This window comes from Phoenix dactylifera, chromosome 18 (assembly GCF_051530095.1).
Source record: "Phoenix dactylifera cultivar Ajwa chromosome 18, Ajwa_hap1_PhDact_Kaust_v1.1, whole genome shotgun sequence".
Taxonomy (NCBI): domain Eukaryota; kingdom Viridiplantae; phylum Streptophyta; class Magnoliopsida; order Arecales; family Arecaceae; genus Phoenix; species Phoenix dactylifera.
In genome coordinates, this window is record NC_143207.1 from 20,092,058 (window position 1) to 20,115,988 (window position 23,931).

The 23,931-nt window shown below is 38.2% G+C and overlaps 2 protein-coding genes and 1 long non-coding RNA gene across 5 annotated transcripts; 2 read left to right on the top strand and 1 right to left on the bottom strand.

Annotated features, from left to right (window-relative positions):
- Positions 1-1,302: 1,302 nt before the first annotated feature.
- LOC113463160 (uncharacterized) lies at positions 1,303-1,667 on the bottom strand. The gene is made up of 2 exons (XR_003386907.4): positions 1,527-1,667; positions 1,303-1,408 (listed from the first exon to the last, which is right to left on the bottom strand). It is a non-coding gene; the product is annotated as an uncharacterized LOC113463160 (long non-coding RNA).
- A 6,462-nt stretch (positions 1,668-8,129) lies between these two features.
- LOC103713779 (grpE protein homolog 2, mitochondrial-like) lies at positions 8,130-12,652 on the top strand. Of its 2 annotated transcripts, none has more exons than XM_026807207.4 (7): positions 8,130-8,297; positions 8,466-8,632; positions 9,985-10,213; positions 10,301-10,488; positions 10,589-10,756; positions 11,630-11,758; positions 12,346-12,652. In XM_026807207.4, the coding sequence occupies exons 1-7, from the start codon at positions 8,294-8,296 to the stop codon at positions 12,439-12,441; spliced, it is 981 nt and encodes a 326-aa protein (XP_026663008.4). In that variant the 5' UTR covers positions 8,130-8,293; the 3' UTR covers positions 12,442-12,652. The 2 variants fall into 2 exon arrangements, with proteins under 2 accessions (XP_026663008.4, XP_008799027.4); XM_008800805.5 differs by having other exon boundaries at positions 8,141-8,341.
- A 2,272-nt stretch (positions 12,653-14,924) lies between these two features.
- On the top strand, positions 14,925-23,249 carry LOC103713778 (grpE protein homolog 2, mitochondrial-like). 2 transcript variants are annotated; one of them, XR_015974767.2, is made up of 6 exons: positions 14,951-15,231; positions 16,651-17,154; positions 17,283-17,450; positions 20,411-20,456; positions 20,675-20,803; positions 22,890-22,909. XR_015974767.2 is itself a non-coding variant. In XM_008800803.6 (5 exons), the coding sequence occupies exons 1-5, from the start codon at positions 15,088-15,090 to the stop codon at positions 22,983-22,985; spliced, it is 1,041 nt and encodes a 346-aa protein (XP_008799025.4). In that variant the 5' UTR covers positions 14,925-15,087; the 3' UTR covers positions 22,986-23,249. The 2 variants fall into 2 exon arrangements, 1 of the variants encoding a protein (XP_008799025.4); XM_008800803.6 differs by lacking the exon at positions 20,411-20,456 and having other exon boundaries at positions 14,925-15,231; positions 22,890-23,249.
- Positions 23,250-23,931: the final 682 nt, after the last annotated feature.

Sequence of the window (23,931 nt, forward strand, 5' to 3'; positions counted from 1 at the left end):
TCTGATTCTTTTTCTTCGTTTTCTTCTTAACACTGTAGTATCTCATGCATTATGCAGTAGTACAATATCAAGGAGAGGACAATGCTTGTTTCTTTCCTTGAGAAGAGTAAAGGAAGAGCCATTCTTTAATTGTTTGGTCGGTTCGAGTTAAACCACTCCAAGTGATGTTTTTTATTTCCTTTTTGTTTTTCCTTTTTTCCTTATTTTTGAGGAGCTAAATTTAACTTATCCTTGTAGGTTTTTATGTTTCTTCCGAACTCGGCCAATGGATACTTATCGGCAAATTCATGCTTATCTGACAAAAAGAGGACAAATTTTTTTATTGTCAGGCTTTTCTTCGGGTGACATCTCGTAGGAATACGTAGCTAAACGACTGTTCGTCCACACGTATCTAATCACAAGTACCACGATCGGCCCGTGGTCAACCCTTATAGATCCATACTGCAATGTTTCCTAGTTCACATAGGTTATAAGCTGAATTCGCACTGATACCATTTGTTACAACATAGGATCTATATAAAATGGCTAGTCGGAAGATATCATTTATTTCATATAAATATTTAAAATTTAGCTATTGGATAATTGATACAGGATTAAATATATGCCGCATAGTTTTTACTGTATATGCATGTGCTTGGTTATTAGCTGGCGCTTCATTTCTTATTTATTAAAGGGAAAAGGATAAAGAACGTTTTCCCCCACCTCTATTGCTTATTTATGTTTTTCCCTTTCTTATTTCCTAAGCGAATAGGCAAAGAGCACTCGTTACTTAATTAATGCAGAACAATAAAAATGGTGAAATTTCTTATCTACAACTTAGGTATCAACTCACAACAACTTATTATTATATTCCCTGCGAGCGCTGAAGTCGGTGGTCGTACGATGCTGGCCCTAGCATCTCGCCCGGCCCACGTCACCAATAATATATCTACAGAATAAATAAATAAAAGTATATGGATAAGACCGTCCGACGCCCAAGCGCACACATATCGTGCAAGAACCATGCGGTCGCATCAAACGTCGAGCCTTTCAGGACCCCAGTTTAGAAAAAAAAAAAGAAGAGAAAAGAACAAATTTACTGGTGAAGTGATTTGGATCCTTTTATCTTTCTAAAACTGGATTTAGTAATATTACTTGATTTAATCCTTGGGACACTGCTCTTGAATCGATGAAGATTGCAAGAAAGTATCAAGCAGATCTTCCCAACCGTAATATTAATCACCTACGAGGTATCACCGATTCCTAAAAACATGATCCTGATGTTCTGAAAATATAAAAGAGAGAGAGAGAGAGAGAAGCAGATACATACAATCAAACTTCTTTGTTTATTCGTTCACACGATAACAAGAGCGCAGAGCTTTCCATCTTTTACAGGCTTTGAGAAAGATTTAGAACCACGGGGAGAGGGCTGATCACAGATGAAGTTTCATGGCGAGCCAGAAAAGCAAGAAGAAAAGAAGCCATATAAACAAAGAAGAGGACAGAGTGGAGGGAATTTGGTAAAGAAGAGAAGGAAAGTTGCTCACCTAAGCAGTCTCCAGGGGCTTGGAAATAATTGAGCTGGTGGTGGACTTGGCACTTGAAGGCACGGAATTGGAGCGGCGCATCCGGGTTGACGAGAGCGAGCGGTGGAACCGGCAGCGGAACGAGCCCTCATGCTTCGTCGGAGAGCAGAGGCATTGACCGCCGCCGCCGCCGCCGCCCCTCGGCGAAGTCAGGGACTTGGTGTCGATTTCCTTCTTGTTTCCTTCGGTCTTTTCGGTTGAGGAGGCCACCGCGGTACCGCTGGAATCCATCTCTCCCGGAGCCGGTCGGCGCGGTAAAGGCTGTAGAATTCTCCTTTTCTCCTTGTTGCTCTCTTTTTGGGTCCTTATATGGAAAGGTGTTCTAGATTGGAAATTCCTATCCTTGTTATTTTCTAAAATAACAATTAGTGGGCATCTTTGGGATATAGTTCGATTATTTATTTATTGGGTACTTATCCTTTTTTTTGGTTGGGATCTAGAAGAATTAAATCCAAAAGATATTTAGGGAAGCACCTGTCACTCAAGGCTGGCAACTTAATTATAATCCACTCTTAAGTATCTGAAAAATGATACTATTAGTCTGTTTATTTCTCAGAAAATTCTACTAAATGTTTTTTCTTAAGTAACCAGACGTTTTTATTCATGTTATTGCTAAGTATATGCATTTGTACAGTATTGAGTTTACGTATGTGTGTTGTGGTTCAAACCTAGATCGAGGGTGACCATGCCATGCTAGAGGAGAGAGCCGCCGAGGTGTCAGGAAAGAGGGCAAGATCCGCCACCCACATGCCGGAGTACATGCACAAAGCCTCACCGGTGTTTCCGGTGAGGACCCTCTGACGATTAAGTTGGGGAGGTGTATATTTGGTTTTTCTCAAAAAAGGGTCTTCTTGGTGTTACTTGGCGGGGCTATTTATAGTCTCCGTAGAGAGGCCCAGGTGATGGAGGCATTGTTCGCCTTCATCATGAGAAGAAATGGTTCTGAGTCGGATGGCGCGCAGCTAGAGCTAGCCGGTGGCGTGCAGTGCCTCCGGTTCCTGAGAATGGTAAGAGACGTAGCAGGGTATGGCTGGAGTAGTCACGGAGCTGTCCTTTGACTGTCGTGGGCCAGCTAGTGAAGCATGGCGTAGTGGCATTGCAACGTACGGCCACGTAGAAGGGCATGGGCGCGCACATGGTTGCGGCCGTTGGCGAGGCGGAGCACGTCGAGAGGTCGCATCATGCATTCGATGAGGTCGGCTTGATGAGTGGTGTGGTTAGCCCAGCACCTCGGATTTCGAGGTGCGCCAGGCGGAGTGCCCCGGGCTCAAGGGTCGGGGCACATTACTGGAGAGAACGCCCCGGACTTGGTCGGAAAAGTCGGCGAATACAGGAGGTCGGGGAGCTTTCGGCGGAGTCCGAGGTCGGGCTGATTCTAGGCCGGACCGAGGACACGCCTGGTCGGCGTCGGTGCTTATTGGGCGCCCCTTTTGTTGTGGGCTGGACGATCCATTTTATCCCTCATCAATGTATATGCTGGATTTTCTGTACAGGACTTTTCATTGTGTAATACCCAGATAAGCACATGTGCGAGTTAATAGTCCTCTCGTATTCTACATCTTTAGTCATTAATTCTACTTGAGCACATTAATGTTGATTTGGCTTGAAATTTTTTTGCCTCCTGGATAGGGGAAAAAGGATCTATATACAATTTTGCCTGCATATGGTTTTCTAGGAGATTGCCAACTTTATGTTCGAAGGACACGCTCGATCTTTGCCAATGCAGCGTTTACTATCAAGTTTTTCTGAACCCAATTAGTTATATTTCTGTATCTTTAGAATGAGCAACTCATAATTGATGGTTTTAAGTGGTTCAATATGTGGACCTAGAAAAATTATTCAGATGTCGACACAGACAGCATCAATATGTGGTCTCGCCAAACAAGTGGGCCAGAGCATACGCATCAAAGCAGAAGATAACATTAAAAAATAAAAAGGCTGGAATTATTTTGTCCGAGGCTGACAATTGAGCAACTCAGCTTGGTTCCTGGCTCAATAAAATTTTGGCTCAAATCTCGATCAAGCCGAATGTAACAATTCAAGATTTTAATTCAAAATAGTTAGCAAGAAATTATTATTTTAATTTTTTTGATCATGTATAAGTATTTAAGATCTATCTAGTAAATAACTGATGTGGAATTAAATATACATCCGTTACGGATCTTTACACCGAGTCTGAGCATGGTGAAGTTTGGCCCGCCGCTCGTTATGTTCTCAAGTAACAATTTTTGGCCAAAGCTTTTCCCACCACAGGAATCCCAAAGGAGGACAGGAGTCGCCTAGGTTTGGGCTCCATAGCATGATCCTCTTTCGGTCACTTTGACAAAGCCTGCGGGCAAACGCGTGTGGGAGTAGAATTGCGAGACATGGATGGAGATGAGATTCTAAATTTCTAATCTCTTCCTCTTCCTAACAGCCGTGGCAATTATGAAGCCGGGCGTCGCCTTTGAGGGGTCGTCATCCGATTCCCATTGCTCCCCACGCTTCCTTTCTTCCACCTTTGCTTTCCTTCTTCTCCAACCCACCATATATAGTGACGACACGTGGATCCCTTCGGTCCAAAGGCCGCCTTGGTCCGTTTCACCAAAAACAACAAAAAGCCTTGGTCCACACAAACGCTGTTTCGGATATACATCCTCCTCCCCCTTTTTTTTTTTTTTTTTTTTTTTTTTTTTTTTTTTTTTTTTTTTTTTTTTTTTTTTTTCTTCTTCTTCTTAAGCAGGAACATGCTTAATAAAATCAAAAAACAAAATATCTCGAAGTACTTTAAACAACTCTTCCTCAGGCATCCACAGCATACCTCCTTGCATGGTTGGCCACGTAAGCAACAATCCAATCTGCGGTCTCGTTTGTCCCTCTCTTTCTCTCTCCCAGCCGACTAGCTGGCAGACTCCAGCTACAGATTATTTGAAGGTTGGAATAAGATAAAATGACCAACTAGGGAGTTAGGAAGAAAAATTATAGCATGCACTGCATCCATCAGTATGGCCTTGCACGCCATCAATGAGCATTATCAAATCTACTATATAAGGAAGTGTTTGTCTGTTCTTGCTCGTGTTGCTCCATAGTTAGGCCGGCCTAGATATGATCCGACCAATAACTATTCGTGATGGATCGAATCCGTACCAATACGTCTTAGTGCTTGGCTGGATACATGGGTGATGTGGTGCACACAAAATAGTCTATAATTTCTAATTGTTTTTTCTCTTAATTTATTACTGCATGCATAAGTTAAATTATAATCCTGGATGTTTGAATACAATGAAGGGAAAGGCTAATGGAGGCCCCGGGGGTATTTGTCAACGCGTCTCGATGCTCTCAGGTTTGGATCCTGAACTTGATGGTCCCGCTCCACGATTCACGGCCGTCCATGTATTGCAAGATGGCCTGTGATGCAACATGATCTGCATGTACATGGGATCATCCTGCGATGTACGGATGGCGATGATTACCCATAATCCGTGATTGCAAATCAAACCGTGGAGTTCGGTCCCCAAATTTGAAAGGACGCGAACTCCTGTTAAGTGTTAATTAAAGCGCCACAAAAGAGTAAGCTTTCCAACTAAAATAAATACCAATGGATTATTGCAAATTAATTACATAAAGGATTATTTTTTAGGGCCTCTCTAGTTGAGGATAATCCACTATAGAAAAATAAATCCGATGTTAGATTTTTATGATTGGTACAAAAAAATGAATGAAAAATATGGTAAAATAAATGGTAGATCCTATATCTATTTTTCTAAAAAAGAATGGAAAAAAAAAAACTAAAGGGGGGACAATATTTGTTTTTCCATATCATGAATAATCGAGTGAAGGTGAAATTGTCATTTCTTGACGGAATAACCTCACTTATAGTGCATTAATATTATATTAGTGATATTACATAATTAATATTAATTACATGAATATATATTATATTAATATATTGATATATATTTAATATATTAAATATATTAATTATTAGTAAATAATTAACAAATATTCATTAATGATCAATAAATCTAACAAAGGATTTACCAGTAATTAATATATTTATTTATATACCACAACATACTAAAATTTAGTTATAATAAGAAAATATATTTTTTATATGTGTATAATAAATTTTAAAATATTTATTAACTCATTTAAATATATTTCAGTATTCTAAATAGCCAATACTAGCAGTTTTTACGTGAAGGTCCATAAATAGTCAACAAATGAACCGAGAAAAAAATTTTATTACTTGATTTATTTATTCGAGGGTATTGATAGAAATTTAGCAGTATTCCTATATAAGATTATCTTCAACCAAACGTAGTATTTTTTTTTTCGATACCATTTTTCATTATAATTTTTCTGCAAACAAAATAGTAATTTTTTTTCCCCTGCAATAATTTTTTAGATAAGTGATTCTTAGGAATCATCAGATTATCTTGTAATCTAGCATACCCCAACCAAACGAACCCTAAAGTAATCGGCATGAATATCTCGGAAAGTGTATTTTCATTACAAATATAGACTTACCACTAACAAGCTAATAAAAAACAAGTTTGCAAAACAACCATCAACTAAACGGTTTGGGGGTGTATCTTTCACACGAAAGAAGGTTTTGCACCGTTGGATCGTGCTATGGTCACTTCCTGATCTATGTCGATGAATGAATGAAATAGTTTGGATTGGTTAGAGGTCCATGCATGATGCGATCCAAACGAAGATCAATTACGCGGAAGATACAATCTAAGCCCGTTATGGACGGGATGGATGATTCAATCAGAGGTCAGCCCAATGGGCCTCGGTGCGACCCCGACGACAGGCCGAGTTAACTCGAAAGGGACACGCGAGTCCAAGTGGTCGGGCAAAGTCAGGGGAGTCGCGGACGGGTGGAACGCAGTATGGCCCACAATGTAGACGTGGATCAAGAAAGTGGGGACCACGGTGGGAACGATGGGGCGTTGCTCGTGATGATCCTCACGTGTAACCCAGAGGACCATCACGTGTCCGATGAGAGCCACCCGGCGGATGAAAGGGGCGTCATCCTGATCCTCATCCAGTTAAAAAATTATGAATTCAACCATTGATTTCTCCTCCCCTTTTTCTAAATAACGCCATGAGAAGAGAATTATATATTTTTTTTTACTTCGATTAGATATATCTTCCCCACTAGGTCTTAGAATTCCCTTAACTTAATACAAACAAATAATTAAAGAAATATCTATTATTAAATTTATTTCTCACAATCTACTTAATGATCAATGATTTTATGATCTCTCCATGGAAATGCGAAGTCTCCGGGACAACGTATGATAAGTGAACAACAAAGGAACCATCAATAGATTTCATTTCTATAATTCTTTGTATAGTAATTTATAGAAATACAAAATTTGAATCTCATTATAATAGAGAGACTTATCATTGAATTCTACTTTCGATGTTTCGATGGTTCTATAATCTCCGATTGCTATGCGAAAGCATGAATTTCAGGCCTTATTATTATTGATAAACTATGATAAAATTTTATCAAATTTTATTTTTATAGTCACTATATCAAATTTGGAAATCTGGATCTTTTTACAATGAATGAATCATAAATAAATCAATAATTAAATTTATTTTTCAATATTTTATATAGTGACCTCAAAATGGTCTGTGATCACCATGTAGAAAGACAAAAATTAAAGTCTTGATATAATAAATGATCCTCAAATGGTTGATTTATTATTAAATTTCTTTTTTATGTTTTATATAACGCTCCTAACATGGCCTCATGGTCACTATATAAAAACACAAATTTAGATATTATTATAAACAATAAAACCATAAAGGGACCTGTTAATTTCTTCTTCTTTTTCATATGGCGACTATAGAATGATTCCATCATCACTATAATGAGAAGATTTAAGTGACGAGTCACTCTACCAGTCACTCAATATATTTAGACCTAGATTTTATATTATATAAGGAGTACATAATTATCCTGTTGGACACTGTATGAAATATGGAACATAAGATTTAATGATAGGACTCTCTATAGTTTATTACACGAAGAAGGCAAGGTTAGTACCACCATTATGATCAATTAGTTATGTTTTCCTCTCATGGCATTTCAATCTTATTGACATCTAAATTACTCGCTAAAGGACTTGCTATATGAGCGGAATTTTAGATCCTTTATCGAACCCTAAACTACTTATCTATTTTTAAACTTAAAGTAAATTTCATAGAGCTCAATGACTCCTATAGAATATTTTGAGGAAAACATTAATTTCGATGAACAGAAGTGAAGACCAGGCATAGTTTGGAGCCCTATAAGAGAATTTGGATGCCAAATCTTGGGGCTCATGAAATCAAGGTTTCTTTTTATGTTGGAACCTAATCTGACTTAAAAAATCAGGCTAGCAGTTTTTTTACCTATGAATCAGGCAAGCTAGTCGCCTACTGGTGGAGCCTCAAATAGGTTACCATGAAATGGGTTGGATCGGGTCAGATTCACTCATGGACGGCTCCGATCGATGCTATGTGTGCTTGCGCAAGTTATCAAACTGGCGCACGACATATAAAGCTAGAGCATCAATACGAGACGGTGCTCAAACGAGAAACAAACGGGTCGGATTACACCTAGGTAATTCGACGGTCCCGATTTCTTGGTTCGAAGACCTCTCTTGCGATTATCCTCCTGCGAGGAGCCGCGTCTGCCCCGAGCAAAACCCTAAACCCAGGACGCCTCGGAGAGCTTCTTCGGAGCCATGGGTGAGCCTCGGTTCCTCGTTTCCTCTCCTTCGACTCTTCGAACGGTTCGATCGATCAATTATTCGTCGAATTCACTGCATCTGGATATAGGATTTTAGGGTTTCAGAATTGATTCTTCGTTAGCTGTATCGTTTTTTTATTCGTATAACTTGTCTGGGGGGGATCCAGGGCCATACAAGTACGTACCGGAGCTATGGACGAAGAAGCAGCCGGACGTGATGCGGTTCCTGCAGCGGGTGAGGTGCTGGGAGTACCGGCAGCTCCACTCCATCGTCCGAGACGCCAGCCCGATGCGCCCCGACACGGCGCAACACCTCGGCTACAAGGCCAAGCAGGTATGGATAGATTTTTCAATGCGTCTATGCTTCCCTTGCTGGATTTTTACCTGCGCACCGCATCTATGCTGTCTGTAGATTTCGTGTCTGTTTGGATTCATGGGAGTAACTGACATGAACGTTTTTGTTGCATTAACATTTATCTGTCAGTCATATGCTTTCTAGAACTTCCAAGTAGATTGTAAGTGTTGAGATATAGAGGGCTCGTTTGGTTCGCGGGAAGCATTTTCCTTCCTAGGAATATGATTCCTGAGAAACAAATTCCTAGGAAGAGGATGCCTAGGAAAGTACTTTTGGCATGTTTGGTTGACCATGGGAAAGTGACAAATTTTCAAGGTGCTTATGTTTGGTTGGCCATCCACTTTCCTAGGAAAGTTATATATAATTCCTATTATGCCCTTAATAAAAATTAGGTTTTTAATGCCTCTTTAATGCTTCTTTAATGCTGAAGGGACTTTTTGGGAAAAAGTAAAAATGGAGTGATTCCCGCCTCATGGGAAAGTAACTTTCCCATGTTTCTCATGGGAAAGACTTTCCCATGAAATGTGGGAATCACATTCCCATGGGAATACAACTTTCCCTTCTCTCTCCTTTGAAAACTCCAACCAAACAAGAGGCATCTCATTACTTTCCCGTTGACCACACTTTCCCCCTTTCTTTTCCCGCGAACCAAACGAGCCCAGAAGGTGAAGGGGGGAATAAGGAGAAAAACCAATGTTGGACTCTAGAGCTGCCTAGTTGATGAAATCAGTTGATAAGAGGAATGCATGCTTAACCCGTTATGCATGTTCGTCCAAATGGAAAGAAACCCCAACCATAGGCCTCTATTTCCTCTCTTTAAAGCTCACGTTTTGCACCTCTCTTCAATTCCCTTGCCGCCCCCTCGCCCCCTTCAAGAATTCTCAACTGGATTTTTTTCTCTTCCTCCTTGATTTCGATTGAAGAAGAGGATGGCTTCTAGAGTTTTCAGATTGGCATTTCTAGAACACTGTTCAAGAGACTTTTAGTACTTCCATGTGACACTTCTTGCCAATTGCCACTACACTGCAGACAACTCCCCTGTCAATTGGATGGTGTGACGAAAACTTGCACATCTTATGGTATTTAAGGAATTTTATTGTGACATGTTAAGCGCTAAACGTGACTCTTGAAATGGTTGGATTATTCTTAGCCTAATGCCTTTTAGTGTGCTAGTTGAAATCTTCCTGAAGTTTGTTATAAAAATCCAAGGTAACAGTGGTTGTCCTATTGCTCTTTCTTGAGTCTTTATTTATATTTTGGCATTTCATTATGACAACTGCAACTTCTTAAAGCATCTTTTCTTTTGCAACCCCCCCTGCCTCCTATGCCAGCATGCTCCCTGCCAGTCGAGTCGATTTCTGAGACATTCAGCTCTCACAGATTCAACCTTTCAAAGATTTGGCTTTTCATCCACGGCATCTCCACAACCAACTGAGAAGGAGGGTAACCAGCCTGCAGACCAGAGTAATGCTTCACAGAATAGATCAGAAGTTGGAGCTAATACCACATCGACTGAGGCTACCGATGATTCTACTGCTCAAGAGCCAACACAAGATGCAGGTCCTATTTTTGAAAACAATGATTATGAGACCAAGTCTAATAAAAAAAAGAGGAAGTGTGTTAAACGAACTGCCTTTTCTGATTCAGATGCAGAGCCTGAACTATCCTATGATGATTTGGTAAAGCTAGTTGTTGAGAAAGAAGAGTTACTGAAGCTAAAGCATGAGGAAATTGAGAAAATGCAGGATAAGGTCCTACGCAGCTATGCTGAAATGGAGAATGTTATAGACAGAACAAAACGTGAGGCAGAAAACTCTAAAAAATTTGCAGTACAAGTATATCATTCGTTCTTTACCCTTTCTAATACAAATATTCATGGCTGTTTCTGTTAAATACGTATCTTACTATGTCCTGCATTTCAAAAATTTCATACAGAACTTTGCCAAGGGCTTACTCGTTGTTGCTGACAATCTGGGAAGGGCTTCATTGGTTGTCAAGGAAAGCTTCTTGAAGATTGATGCATCCAAAGACTCTGCTGGAGCTATCCCTCTCCTGAAAACTCTACTCGAGGGTGTTGAGATGACTGAAAAACAACTTTCAGAGGTAATATTCTACTGAATTTGTTTGCTTGTACATAAATTTCTGACAAAATCTGGTAAATGGCTATTTGGAGCAGAAGCTGCAAGTATGTTTTACCTTTTTCTTTGACAATCATCATCCATTTTTTCGCTTTTTAATGGCAAACATATCTTACTTCTCTGTTGAAATCATGAAAATATGCACTTTTATTGGTCTCTAATTGCTATAACTTTCCCCTACATATCAATCAGTATTTATCACAGCACGTCGGCTCGACAAGTAGTACCACATATCATTATGGGGGCGTACCAAGTCCCTGTACAAGTGCTACTATTGTATTGGGTTGGGTATGGTATGCTTGGTAATAGTTGGTATGGTTTGGTACTTAAAATGCTGGTCATCTACATTGCTCAAGGGATGGGACTGAATGTAATGCCGCAGGAAGTGCATGCTTCTAAGAGTTGAATTTTTCAACATCTTAGTATTTTCGATGGAAAGATACCATATCTCTGTGAATTGGAGAACTAAGAGCAGCTCATTGTTTTATTAGTGCAAAAATGAACTTATCTGAAATATATCGCATCATTGTAAATTGTTGGGTTCTCCTTTGCTGACTTATACAGAAAGTGGAAGGACGCTGTTCAAAGATGAATTTTGAGGGCTGGCTCTGTTTTAATTTACAATGTGGGTCTTTTAAGTTAGTTTCATTTGGACAGGTTAATGTTTATTTCTGATTTTTCCTTTCATGCATCTCTGTGTATGATTGTGTTTAATAAAGTTGTCTTCAAATGTGAGAAAAATCATTTGATGTTGACAAAGATATGTCAACTATTCTGTTTTTACTATGATCCGTGCATTAGATCCGCTTTGTTGCTTAGCAGTATTCTCTGCTTTCAGGTGTTTAAGAAGTTTGGGGTGGAGAAATATGATCCAATAAATGAGCAATTTGATCCAAACAGGCATCTGGCAGTGTTCCAAGTACCTGATGCTTCAAAACCACCTGGCACTGTTGCTGCTGTTTTGAAGGTATGCATTTTATACATTTACTTTAAGTTGAAGCAGCTGACTTGGCAGTATGATTTATATGCAATGCAGGTGCATGTTTTATGTTGTAAAATGAGCGAAATGCACCCAGTACAGTTATACTGTCTTTAGTTGTAGGGTTGTAAGTCAAAATGAAAAGGACTTTATATTCAATCAGTCTTCTCGTAAGTGCTGAATCATAGTTGATACATATAACCACCAAACTATATTAATTTATGATTTGACTAATTGTTGGTTTTTCTCTTGTGGTGATTCTGAAGTCTAATGGTAGAATAAAGTACTATGAGCATTAATCCATGGTTTTTAATGGTTCAAAATGTCACAATGATATTTCTTTTTCCTGATTATATATCTGCCATGACGATGCTATTGGTTACTACTAAGCAGTTCCTTCGAATTTTCAGAGTTGCATGCTTTTGAGTTCTTTAGGAATTAGCCATTTAATCTCATCTGGGTTCATTAGATAGCTTGAAATATCACACTTTAAAGCTTGTTTGTCATAGATTTGATTTGGTATGAGCTCACTGGAGTGGTTTTTGACCATCTGCATGTTTTGTTTGTGATCACAGGCTGGTTACATGATATATGATCGCGTTCTTCGCCCAGCTGAAGTTGGTGTAACTAAAGACTTGGACAATGAGACAGATCAAAGTTCCAGTGCATGAGCTGTATTCCACACAATTTTCCTGTAATGCGTTATTTGATATCTTGTATAACCTTATAAGCAAGAGCAAAGACCAAGTTATCATGGATCGAGTTGGTAGCCTGGAAATTTGATTGGTGCTTTTTGTTTGAGAGAAAAAAAGGAAAATGTTGATATTATTATGATAATTTAGACTACAAATCAAACTTAAAAGATCTGCAATTTTGTACTTATTCTTTGGAATGGAGAGCAATTAGACCATGACATGGATACAGCAAATGACATTTAGAAGTGATAAACAGTTAAAGCAGCTTAACAATGGTATCCTCAAATCTCACCTTGATTTGGGGTTCCGTGGATTCATCTTATCCACTTTTCTTTCTTCCGGTTTTTCAGCTCTTAATTGTAGTTATGGTCCTCTTTCATGAAGTGATCACAAAAATTTCAGAAGTTCTCATATTTTAGGCAGTGACTTTGGTATGGTTCTTTGTTGTTATATACAAAAATTGAAGTTATATCTTATTACAATCGATCAAGTACCGATCGACCTATTACTGAATTTCATTTTCTATGTTTCACATGATGACCATAAATTGTCTATGTGGTCAATATCTAAAAACACAAATTTCAGATCGTAATATAATAAATAAAATATAGAAGGTTATTTTGATTAAGTTTTGTTTACTACATTTCATATGATCACTCCAGAATAGTTCTATGATCACTATCGAAATTTTATAATTTGGGTTTTAATATATTTAATGAACTATAGGGAATCTACCATCAAATCTTATTTCTCACTTCTTAGATAGTGGCCGCAGAATGTTTAATTTGAAAATAATTTGAAACTTAATACAATCAATAAGGTAAATAAATATCCACTATTAAATTTATTTCTCATGATTTACATATTGATATGAAATGATTTTATGACCACCATATGGAAACTTGAAGTTCATAAGTAAGTCTAATAAATTAACCCTAAGGAAACCTCTCAATAAATATCATTTCTATGTCTCATATAGTGATTGTAGAGCGGTTGTGTAGTTATTTTAGAGAAATATAAAATATAAAATTTATTATATTAGGGAGACCTATCATTGAATTTTTCTTTCAATTATGGCGATCATAATCATTATATGAAAGCATGAAAGTTTAGGTTTTATTATTATCAATAAAACACGAGAAAATCTCATCAAATTTTATTTTTCATATTCTTATAATGACCATATAATGGTTCTATAGTTACTAAATCAAAACTTGAAATTTGGATATTAATTTAGTGAATGAATCATAATTAAAAACTATAATTAAATGTATTTTCCAATAATTCACATGGTGGCCCTAAAATGGATCTGTGATCGCTATGGGGAAAGACAAAAATGGAGTCTTCAAGTAATAAATGATCCACAAATGGTTGGCCTACCATTGAATTTCATGTTTGTGTCTTACATTATATTTCTAACATGTTTTTGCGGTCACCATATCCAAACGCAAATTTGAACCAATTCCATATTTCTTATTCCATATGGTCACTATACAACAGCTGTGTCGTCACTGCATTGAGACATGGAAAATAAGATTCAGGCGGCGAGTCCGTCTGTTAGCCTTTTGATATGCTTAGACCTAAATTTAATGTTATATAATGAGTACATAACTTTTCTATGAACACTATATGAAATATGGAAAATAAGACATTGATCCGTCTCTCTACAGTTCGTTATTTATACCAAAATGCAAATTTTAAACATCGGTATAGCGACTATCAAAACCAGCTCATGGTTGTTACATGGAACAGGAGAAATAAAAGTTAATTAAAGTAACCGTGTGCAATGAGAAGGGAAGATGGCAAGGTTAGACACCATCATTGTGATCAATTAGATATGCTTCCCTATCATGAATAACATTTCTGTCCTAAATCAAATCATGTCCTTCAAACTTATCAACATCTATATTACTATCCAAAAGACTCGCTATATGAGTAAAAACCTAGTTTCTATGTTGAATCATAAATTACTTGTCTACTTTTACAAGCTTAAAGTTGGTGGTGCTTGACGACTGCATTTTATATGGAATATGTTGAAGAAAAAAAGTTAATACGAACCGGTACCTAGCAATACCTGGATAGGATAAACAGGAGATTAGACAAGAGTTTTGGGGCCCTATGATAGAACTTGGATCATAGCCTAGTCAAATCTAGTTGCTCATAAAGCCATGGTTTCATGTTGGAACCTATTCCAGATTGAAATAGGAATAGCAGTTCTTGCAAATTGGAACCTAATCCGAATTAAAATCAGGTTAATTAGCAGTTTTTAAGGTAGACACCTATGGGTGGAGCGTCTAATACATGGATTGGGTTGGGCGGGTTGGATTTATTCTGAGACAACGTGCAAATCTAATTTACGAGCAGGCGGCCCGACACAGAGTAAGAACAGATTCTGACCGTGGAAATATCATGGACGGTTCGGATTGATAGACATCAAATCTTGCACGACATCTAAAGCTAGAGCGTCGAGAAACCCCGGCCTCCGCCCCGATTTCTTTCGCTTCAAGTCTCACGTTGTGCAGCTCTCTTCCATTGCCTCGCCTCCTTGTCGCCACCTCTGAGAATTCTCCGGTGGATTTTTTTTTTCCCCTCACTTTCTTTGGTTTTTGATCGAGGAAGAGGATGGCTTCCAGGGTTTTCTCGTCGATTTCTCGGAGCACCGTCGCCTACCGATTGATCCTGGCGTCCTCTCAGCCGGAGTCGCTCCGGAATCTCTCCACTGGCTTCCATTCTCTGAGTGAATTGCCCACGATTTCTTCTGTCAAGGTGAGATTTTTCTGATGTTTTGGTTCTTTTCTTTTTATTTCATGTCTCTGGACAGAGGAAAAAAATGATCTCGTGGTGTCCTCTTCTACTGGGGTCAATTTTATGTTATCTGCTGGCTTTTGGATTTAAGGGTTTGAGCAAGGGGATGCGTATGAATGAGCTTTAGATGTTAGTTATTTAGCGTAGATTGGTTTTGACGGGATATTATCTTTTCATGCTATTAGGGTTTAGGGTTCTATTTTCTGGGCCTCCAATTTCTCTGTTAACCTCTCTTCCCTTTGTCTTGGACCTTTTCTGTTATCTTGGTATAATTTTAGATTCCTGTTTGATGGCTATGCCTATGTAAAGGGTGTGAGGAAAATAGTTTCATGCAGAACTTTTTATTTTAAATGTCTCAATGCACATATTTAGTAACTTTGACAAACAACTGAGGTGACAGGGTGTCGTGCTATACCTTTTCTTTGGTTTTGTTGTTCGTTAGGCATTGTTTGCATCGTAGCTTTTATCTGAAGCTCATAGATCACGATATGATGAGGACAACTTGGGATTTGTATATAATTCACCTGATTCTGCTATGGAATAATCTTGTAGTTGCTAAGAGGACGACATATGAAATGATTGTGTATGGGATATGCAAAGAGAAGCTATGGCTTTTTATCCAAATAAAAATAAGGTCAAAGTTAGTGGCTCTACAAGGAGTAGGTATGAGAGCTCGTAGCATTTTGCGGAGATATGGGAAGTTGTATCTATTGTCATTGTAAGCATTTCACAGATATATAGGTTTGACTTTCATACACAATTACAATTGATTTAGATATCAATGCCACATGTTTTAGAAGATGACAAAGATGATTTAACTGAAGTTGGTCATAAACATGAATAATGAGCAAAACATAAGTAATACCTATCCAGCCACCCCACCACCGCCCCTGCAAAGGAAAAGTTTATGACACAATGCATAGCACTTTCCACACTTCATGGATTAGTAACATCTAAAGCCCTTCAGTACCAAGGCTAAAAATGTTCTTTGATAGGAAGTTGTAGTCAACACTGTTTAAGAGGCTTCTAATACTTCTAAGAGATACTAAATGCCAATTGCCACTACACTACGGATAACTCCTCTGTAAACTAGATGCTATGATGAAAACTTGCACATTCCATGGTATTTAATAAATTTTATCTAGACAATGTAATTGCTAAGCATGACTCTTTGAAGTGGTTGAACTATTTCTTAGCCGTATGCCATTGTAGTATGCTAGTCAAAATCTTCGTTAAGGCTATTATATGGAAATTTCAAGGTAACAGTGGTTGTCATATTGCTCATTCTTGAGTTTTTATTTAACATTTTGGAATTTCATTATTACAACTGCAACTTCCTAAAGTATCTTTCTTTTTCTCCCCCTCCCCCTCCTATTCCAGCATGCTTCCTCCCAGTTGAGTCAAATTTTGAGACATTCAGCTCTCACAGGTTCTACCTTTCAAAGATTTGGCTTTGCATCCTTGGCATCTCCACAACCCACTGAGAAGGAGGGAAACCAGCCTGTGGACCATGATAATGCTTCGCAGAATACATCAGAAGTTGGAGCTAATGATGCATCTACTGAGGCTACTGATGATTCTACTGCTCAAGAACCAACACAAGATGCAGGTCCTATTTCTGAAAACAGCGATTCCGACATCAAGTCTAATAGAAAGAGGAGGAAGAGCGTCAAACGAACTGCATTTTCTGATTCAGATGCAGAGCTTGAACTATCATATGATGATTTGGTTAAGCTAGTTGCTGAGAAGGAAGGGTCGCTGAAGTTAAAACACAAGGAAGTTGAGAAAATGCAGGATAAAGTTCTACGCAGCTATGCTGAGATGGAGAATGTTATAGACAGAACAAAGCGCGAGGCAGAAAACTCAAAAAAATTTGCAATACAAGTATAATCTTTGTTCTTTACCCTTTCCAATACAGATACTCCTGATATGTTTATTTTTCCTTTATAATTGATTTGTATCTGTTAGATATGTTTCTTACAATATCCTGCATTTCAAAAAATTTCGTACAGAACTTTGCCAAGAGCCTACTAGATGTTGCTGACAATCTGGGAAGGGCTTCATCTGTTGTCAAGGAAAGCTTCTCGAAGATTGACACATCCAAAGACTCTGCTGGAGCCATCCCTCTCCTTAAAACTCTCCTCGAGGGTGTTGAGATGACTGATAAACAACTTTCAGAGGTAATATTCTCCTGAATTTGTTTGCTTATACAGAAATTGCTGATCAAATTTAGTAAATGGCTATTTAGAGCAGAAGCTTCAAATATTTTTTTACCTTTTCTGTTGGTAATCACCATACATTTTCGCTTTTTATGGCAATCATATTTTATTTTTCTGTTGAAATAATGAAAATCTTCATGTTTTGGTCTCTAATCGCTATAGAGTTTTCTTACATATTGATCAGCATTTATGACATTATATGTCATGCCCCCTTCCTTTTTGTAACCATGGTGGTAAATACCTGGATTGTTGTCGACGTAGTTACAACAAGCAAATGAAATTATCTTTTTTTCACTGGATGGATTAATGAAATTAAAAGTTGCAGCGTGGTCTGAGTGTGAAGGTGTTTGATGTTGGTTTCTTTATAAATTGTTGCGAATATCTGGAAAGGGCCTTGAGATCCTTGGGCGTATGATATTTTTTTTGTGTAATAGAGGGGTCAAGATGGGGGTTCAAGATCCAAATCAGGAAGTTGAATTAGAGATTGCCTAGGCTTGATATGTAGAATATAGTAACTTGCCGTGCGGTTAATTATTTATGTGGAATATAATTCTGAAATGCTACTTTCATATTTCAAACCCATGACACCTAGATCATAATGTAGCGACCATACCTTGTGCCTAGGTTTACTCTCACAAATTTCTCTTTATTAAGCTGTCAAAAGCAATATTTATAGACCCTGTAGACCCAGCTGACCTGTCATACATAGCATATACTGGGTTGTGTCATCCAAAAAAAGGATTCTTGATATCTTATTTGACTCGGCTTACACAGTTGAACTATTCGACCCGGAACAATTCGACCCACCTTCCACCCACCCGGGTTGAGCCAAATTTTGGAAAAAAAAAATAAAGAAGGGGAAGGGCTCTGATTTGGATTTTTTTCTTTTTCTATAGCGTAGATTAGTTCCTCCAAATTACAGAGGTTACCATGTTTTTGGTGGCTCATCAAATGGGTAGGCTCATGAGTGGAGGTAGAGGATGGCCGATCAAGCAAGAAGGGTCATGGTTGGATCTGGGTGGTGTCAAAACTTCTGGCAACAGTGTCCAGGTGGCTGAATCTTGCTGGATCGAAGGCCTCGGAGCTGGATTTTGCAAGGTCAAAAGCATGAAGGTCGTTTCTTTGTAGTCTTTGAGGCGACAAAGCCTAATATCATCATCTTTGAGATGAAGCGGCTTAGATCCTGCGATTTTCCTGTCCGTTTTCTGATTTAGGAATAGTGGTAATGAGACCATGATAGATCAGATGCATGCCTCGATGGTGGATTGGAGAAAACAGGAGCCAGGGAGGGGGTTTGATAGAGGGGTGAGAACACGAGGGGAGGGTTGGGGGAGGGGGGGGGGGCAGAGAGGTGGTATGTGAGGTGATTAGATTGTAGGTGCTTTGAGAAGTGGAGAAAGAAAATATGGTGTGGGGGGGGGGGGGGGGCATGGGGCTTTTCCTTTGCTTAACTAAAATGGTTGACATGCAGTTGAATCGGAACTCGGGACCCGCCAACTGGTTCTGTTTGGGTTCACCAGGTTCAGAATATTGATCGAAAGTCCCTTAATATCACATGGGAGTCGTTAGGCATCCAGTTTGCCATGCAAAGGGATATGTTGTTAAGATTGCTTTTGACTACAAAGAGTATTGCTAACTTAGTTTTCTAAAGAAGACATGCCATGACCTTTTTTTCTGTAGGTGCCAATTACAAAGATGCCATCTTCAAACTTTATTTCTTTATCTATTTTTTCATTTTGGACCTTGCTTTTCTGTACTTGTTTGCCTTAGAACACCCAAGCAAGCTTAACTTTAGCTATAACACACATTAATATGTGTTGCATGTGTGTGAATATCTAAATCATATAGATATATAATCATATGTGTATGTATAAGTTAGATCTTTACATGCATGAATGTGACAAAAAGCCTTCCATTTAATGTCTTAGACCCAAGCTCCGGCCTCGAGCATGATGGATAAGGATGCTAAGCAATCTCTATTACATGATCTAGGACAACAATTATATTTGTTTTTTACTCATATTAAAATTTTGTGAACTACAATATATCTTTGAGGTAGTTTTATTTGTTTACATTCACTGTACTTGTCTAAAGGCACATAGAAAAGTTCAATTATTGAAATATTAGAAAACATAATGATAGTACAGTTGAAGCAGTTCAAAAATCTGTCAAGTGGTTTTGTATGAAGTCTTATCACTGAGTCAATTGCCAGGGTGCTTGAGCAATAAGCTAGGTCCATCTTCTAGGTTTGCCTGGGCATTTTGACAAGTTCTACTATCAAGCAATGCCTAAGTAGATATATAGATGATAAGAGCTTGCTTGACTTGACAAGATGGATTTTTGGGCATGGAAGCTTACACTATCCTCCAAGAATGATATCATCCAATGATTTATGTCTTGCTGCTGGCACTGTACTGGTACCTTATGGTATGTTTCAATGCGTTCTTATAGCGATGCATGGTAAACCATAGGAGTCGGCATGGCAAATACTACCATGCATCATTATGATGGGGGCATACCAAGTCCCTGTACAAGTATTACTATCATATTGAGTTGGTATGGTATGCTCGGTACCGGTTGGTACAGTTTGGTACTTAAAATGCTGGTCATTTATTTCTCAAGGGATGGGACTGAATGTAGTGCCGTAGGAACTGCATGCTTCTAAGAATTGAATTTTTCAACATCTAGGTATTTTGGATGGAAAGATGCCATATCTCTGTGAATTGAAGTACTAAGAGCAGCTCATTGTTTTATCGGTATAAAAAAAATTATCTGAAATGTATCGTCTGATAGTAAATTGTTGGGTTCTGCTTTGCTGACTTATACAGAAAGTGGAAAGACACTGTTCAAAGACAAATTTTGAGGTCTGGCTCTGTTTTAATTTACAATGTGGATATTTTAAGTTAATTTCATTTGGACAGGTTAACATTTGTTTCTGGTGTTGGAGTTTTCCCGCTCAGAAGAAAGGTGACACATTATGGGCCTTGCTTTTTTTTCGAGTTGTCATATGTTATCATTATTCTCATGCATCTCTATATGATCGTGTTTAATAAATTTCTCTATGGAAGTGATAGAAAATCATTTGATGTTGACCAAGATTTGCCAAGTATTCTGTTTTTACTAAGATGTGTGCATTAGATCTTTTTTTTATTGCTTAGTGGCTTATCTATATTCTCTTCTTTCAGGTGTTTAGGAAGTTTGGGGTGGAGAAATATGACCCAATAAATGAGCAATTTGATCCAAACAAGCATCTTGCACTTTTCCAAGTACCTGATGCTTCAAAACGACCTGGCACTGTTGCTGCTGTTTTGAAGGTATGCATTGTATACATGTACTTTAATTTGAAGCAGCTGACTTGGCAGTATGATTTGTATACCAATGCAGGTGCATGTGTTGTGTTGTAAATTGAGTGAAATGCACAACATGTGCACTGTCAAGCCATTTATACAAGGGTTAATTGGAATATAATTGATACCAGCTGCTATTCTACGCTGGAGAAGTGTGAGAGTAAACAAGAGATTGACCAAAATCTTGAAGAAGACCAGTATGTGGTAAATGAGCATCATAGTATTAAACATTTGAACTTTGCCATATGTGCTAAAAATTTAGCATGGAGGTCCTACTCATGTTGCTAGGGCATGCAGAGGTCGGCACTAAATAAATAATAATCATACCATTTTCTCTTAGTCCCCCCTTTTTGATTATAAGAATATAGATGGCAATACCTGTCACCGTAAATTAAAGCCTTATTCATCTATCTAGCTTGCTTCAATCTTTCAATGTTCTGAGTCAAGTTGCTGAGTGTTAAGGCTGACCTTATCTCTGTGAATTGGGGCTTGCACCAATGATCACACCCGTCTGCTTAGCCATTAGTGTTTCTATATTCGAGTCTTGGTCTGTGCATTTCCAGGTATTTGAATCTAGGTAGTTACAGTGTGAGTTGGTCTCCCTTCCTTTCTCTCTCAAAAAAAAGGCTGACCTTGTTTCTTACTATAATCATAATATGTGGGGTTGGCTAGTGCCAATATAATTATTAACACAAATGAAATTATCTATTTGTTGCTCCTAAGCCTTTTTCTCTGACAGAAGTTATAATTTTCTAACTTTTAATACAAATGGAAATGAAGCTTTGTCATAGTTTATTGTCATAAAAAATGCCCTAAAGCATCAATTTTTGTTATCCATTGTCATTGTAAATAAGACTGGAGTTATAGGTCCAAAATTTTATTCTAGGTTTGGAGGGTAGTAGATGAAGCAGAGTTGTGGCTTTGCCATGCTCCATGATGGCTTTTACACGTGAAGCTCAGGGGAAATACATGAAGGCAATGAGTTAAAAAGACAGGCAATAAAGAGGGTGTGCATGTACCCCCCCTCCTCCCAAAAAAAATAAAAAAAATAAAAAAATAAATAAAAGAGTGTGCAGATACATCAGATGATTTAGTAGAAGCCAGTGTCTTTAAGGCTGATGCATGGTAGACTTATAAAACAAAGTTAGACATGTCTAACAATGGGAGCTTCGGAGGGGTTCTAATAGTGGATAAAGTGGTAGAAGCCCATTTTTCTTGGTACTTTTATGAGCACTAAAAAACTAACTGGTTTCATAAGTAGAGGGCCTTGGTTTTATGTTGAATAATTAAAAAAGAGGTAGGGTGATTCAAGACAAGTTCAATGGTAGTTTTTGAGGACTTGAAGAAGCTTGCTTTGGCTGAAGAGAAGCTTTTATAAGAATAAAGAAGAACCTAGAAATCAAATGTACCTGTAATCGTATTCTTTTGTGTTGAGACAAGTACCTCAGGTTAATCCAGTGGGTCTGGGTAATGTATGTGAATTATATACAAATTGGGCATTGTATGTCACTCTACATGCTAAAAATTGCAAATTGGCACTCTGAGGCTAAATCTGCTGTAACTTGCAATTATGCTGTGTCTTCAATCGGAGGTTGTAATTCAAAATGAAAAGGACTATATTCGTCAGTTTTCTCTGTAAGTGCTGAACTAGAGCTGATGCATTAACCACCAAATATGTTAATCTTTGATTTCACTAAGTGTCGGTCTTTCTGTTGTGGAAATTCTGAAGTCTGACGGTAGAATAAAGTACTATAGGCATCAGTCCTTGCTTTTTGATGGTTCAAAATGCCAAATTGGTATTCTTTTTTCTGATTGCACCTCCATGTTTAATAGGGAGCCATGAGGATGTAGCTGGTAACTACTGTGCAGTTCCTTTCTCTGATTTTTCAGTCTGGTGCTTATAAGTTCTTTAGGAATTAGCCATTTCTCCTCATCTTGGTTCATTTGATTGCTTTGAATATCACCCTTTAAAGCATGTTCGTCATATGTTTGATTTGGTATGAGTTTGCTGAAGTGGTTCCTGACCATCTGTATATTTTGTTTGTGATCGCAGGCTGGTTACATGATATACGATCGTGTCCTTCGTCCCGCTGAAGTTGGTGTAACTCAAGCCTTGGGCAATGAGACAGATCAAAGTTCCAGTGCATGAGCTGTATTCCGCCCAATTTTCCTGATATGCCTTATCTGATATTTTGTGTAACCTTATAACCAATAGCAAAATCCGAGTTAACTTATCATGATCAAATTGGTAACCTTCTAGGGTAGCCTGGAAATTCGATTGGTGCTTTTGTTTTGAAAAAAAGAGGAAGAAACTGTTGATATTACAATGAGAATGTGGACTACAAAAGATCTGCAATTTTGTACTTTTTCTTTGGAATGGAGAGTAATTAGACCATGACATTGATACTGCAAATGACATTTAGAAGTGATGCAGGGTGAAACCAGCATAACAATGAATGACCTTTGTCTAACACATTTTTTTATCATATCAATATGAAATCTGATTTAGATGAAATGGATAGCAGCTAATCCAGTTATCTCTACGATAAATTTTGACCCTATGACCAGCAACAATTTGCAAAAACAATTTGCATAGCAAGATGGAGGTGATGATTTGGTGATGGGGCTGAAATTTGAACAGATATGGATCAGACACTCCTGTATTCTATCCATTTTTAGTTAATGAATGTGGATGCCAACACATTAATCAGATATTAAAATTCAACTGTATTGGTTTTAAATGGATATGCAGACAAATTATTTATATAAATATGCTAAAATTTATTCTCTCCCCCTTTTTTTGTGGTTAAAAAAGAGGGGGGGGGGGGGGATCTCACCTACATAGCAACGCTCATTGGGCTCTCTTCCGGTTGGAGCATGTTCGATTCAGGAGGAGATCGGATGTCTCATGCCTAAACGCTGCTGGTGGGAGTGCTACTGGTCCATTGGCAACCGGAGTGGTGCTGGGATGACGTATGGTTTGTCGAGGAATTAGACCATAAGGGTGTGTACATGTATACAAATATGGAGTGCATTTATAAATTCTAGAGCATTTCTTTGGTGCCCCTAGCTGATATTCTTGGACCAGATTGTTG

Excerpts from the sequence above, each read along its gene's own strand:
- LOC103713779 (XM_026807207.4), top strand. Across the intron at positions 10,214-10,300 it reads AGAGCCAACACAAGATGCAG|ATGCAGAGCCTGAACTATCC; the intron begins GTCCTATTTTTG and ends TTTCTGATTCAG. Across the intron at positions 10,489-10,588 it reads CTAAAAAATTTGCAGTACAA|AACTTTGCCAAGGGCTTACT; the intron begins GTATATCATTCG and ends AATTTCATACAG.
- LOC103713778 (XM_008800803.6), top strand. The coding sequence starts at position 15,088 with ATGGCTTCCAGGGTTTTCTCGTCGATTTCTCGGAGCACCGTCGCCTAC. Across the intron at positions 15,232-16,650 it reads CCACGATTTCTTCTGTCAAG|CATGCTTCCTCCCAGTTGAG; the intron begins GTGAGATTTTTC and ends CTCCTATTCCAG. Across the intron at positions 17,155-17,282 it reads CAAAAAAATTTGCAATACAA|AACTTTGCCAAGAGCCTACT; the intron begins GTATAATCTTTG and ends AATTTCGTACAG.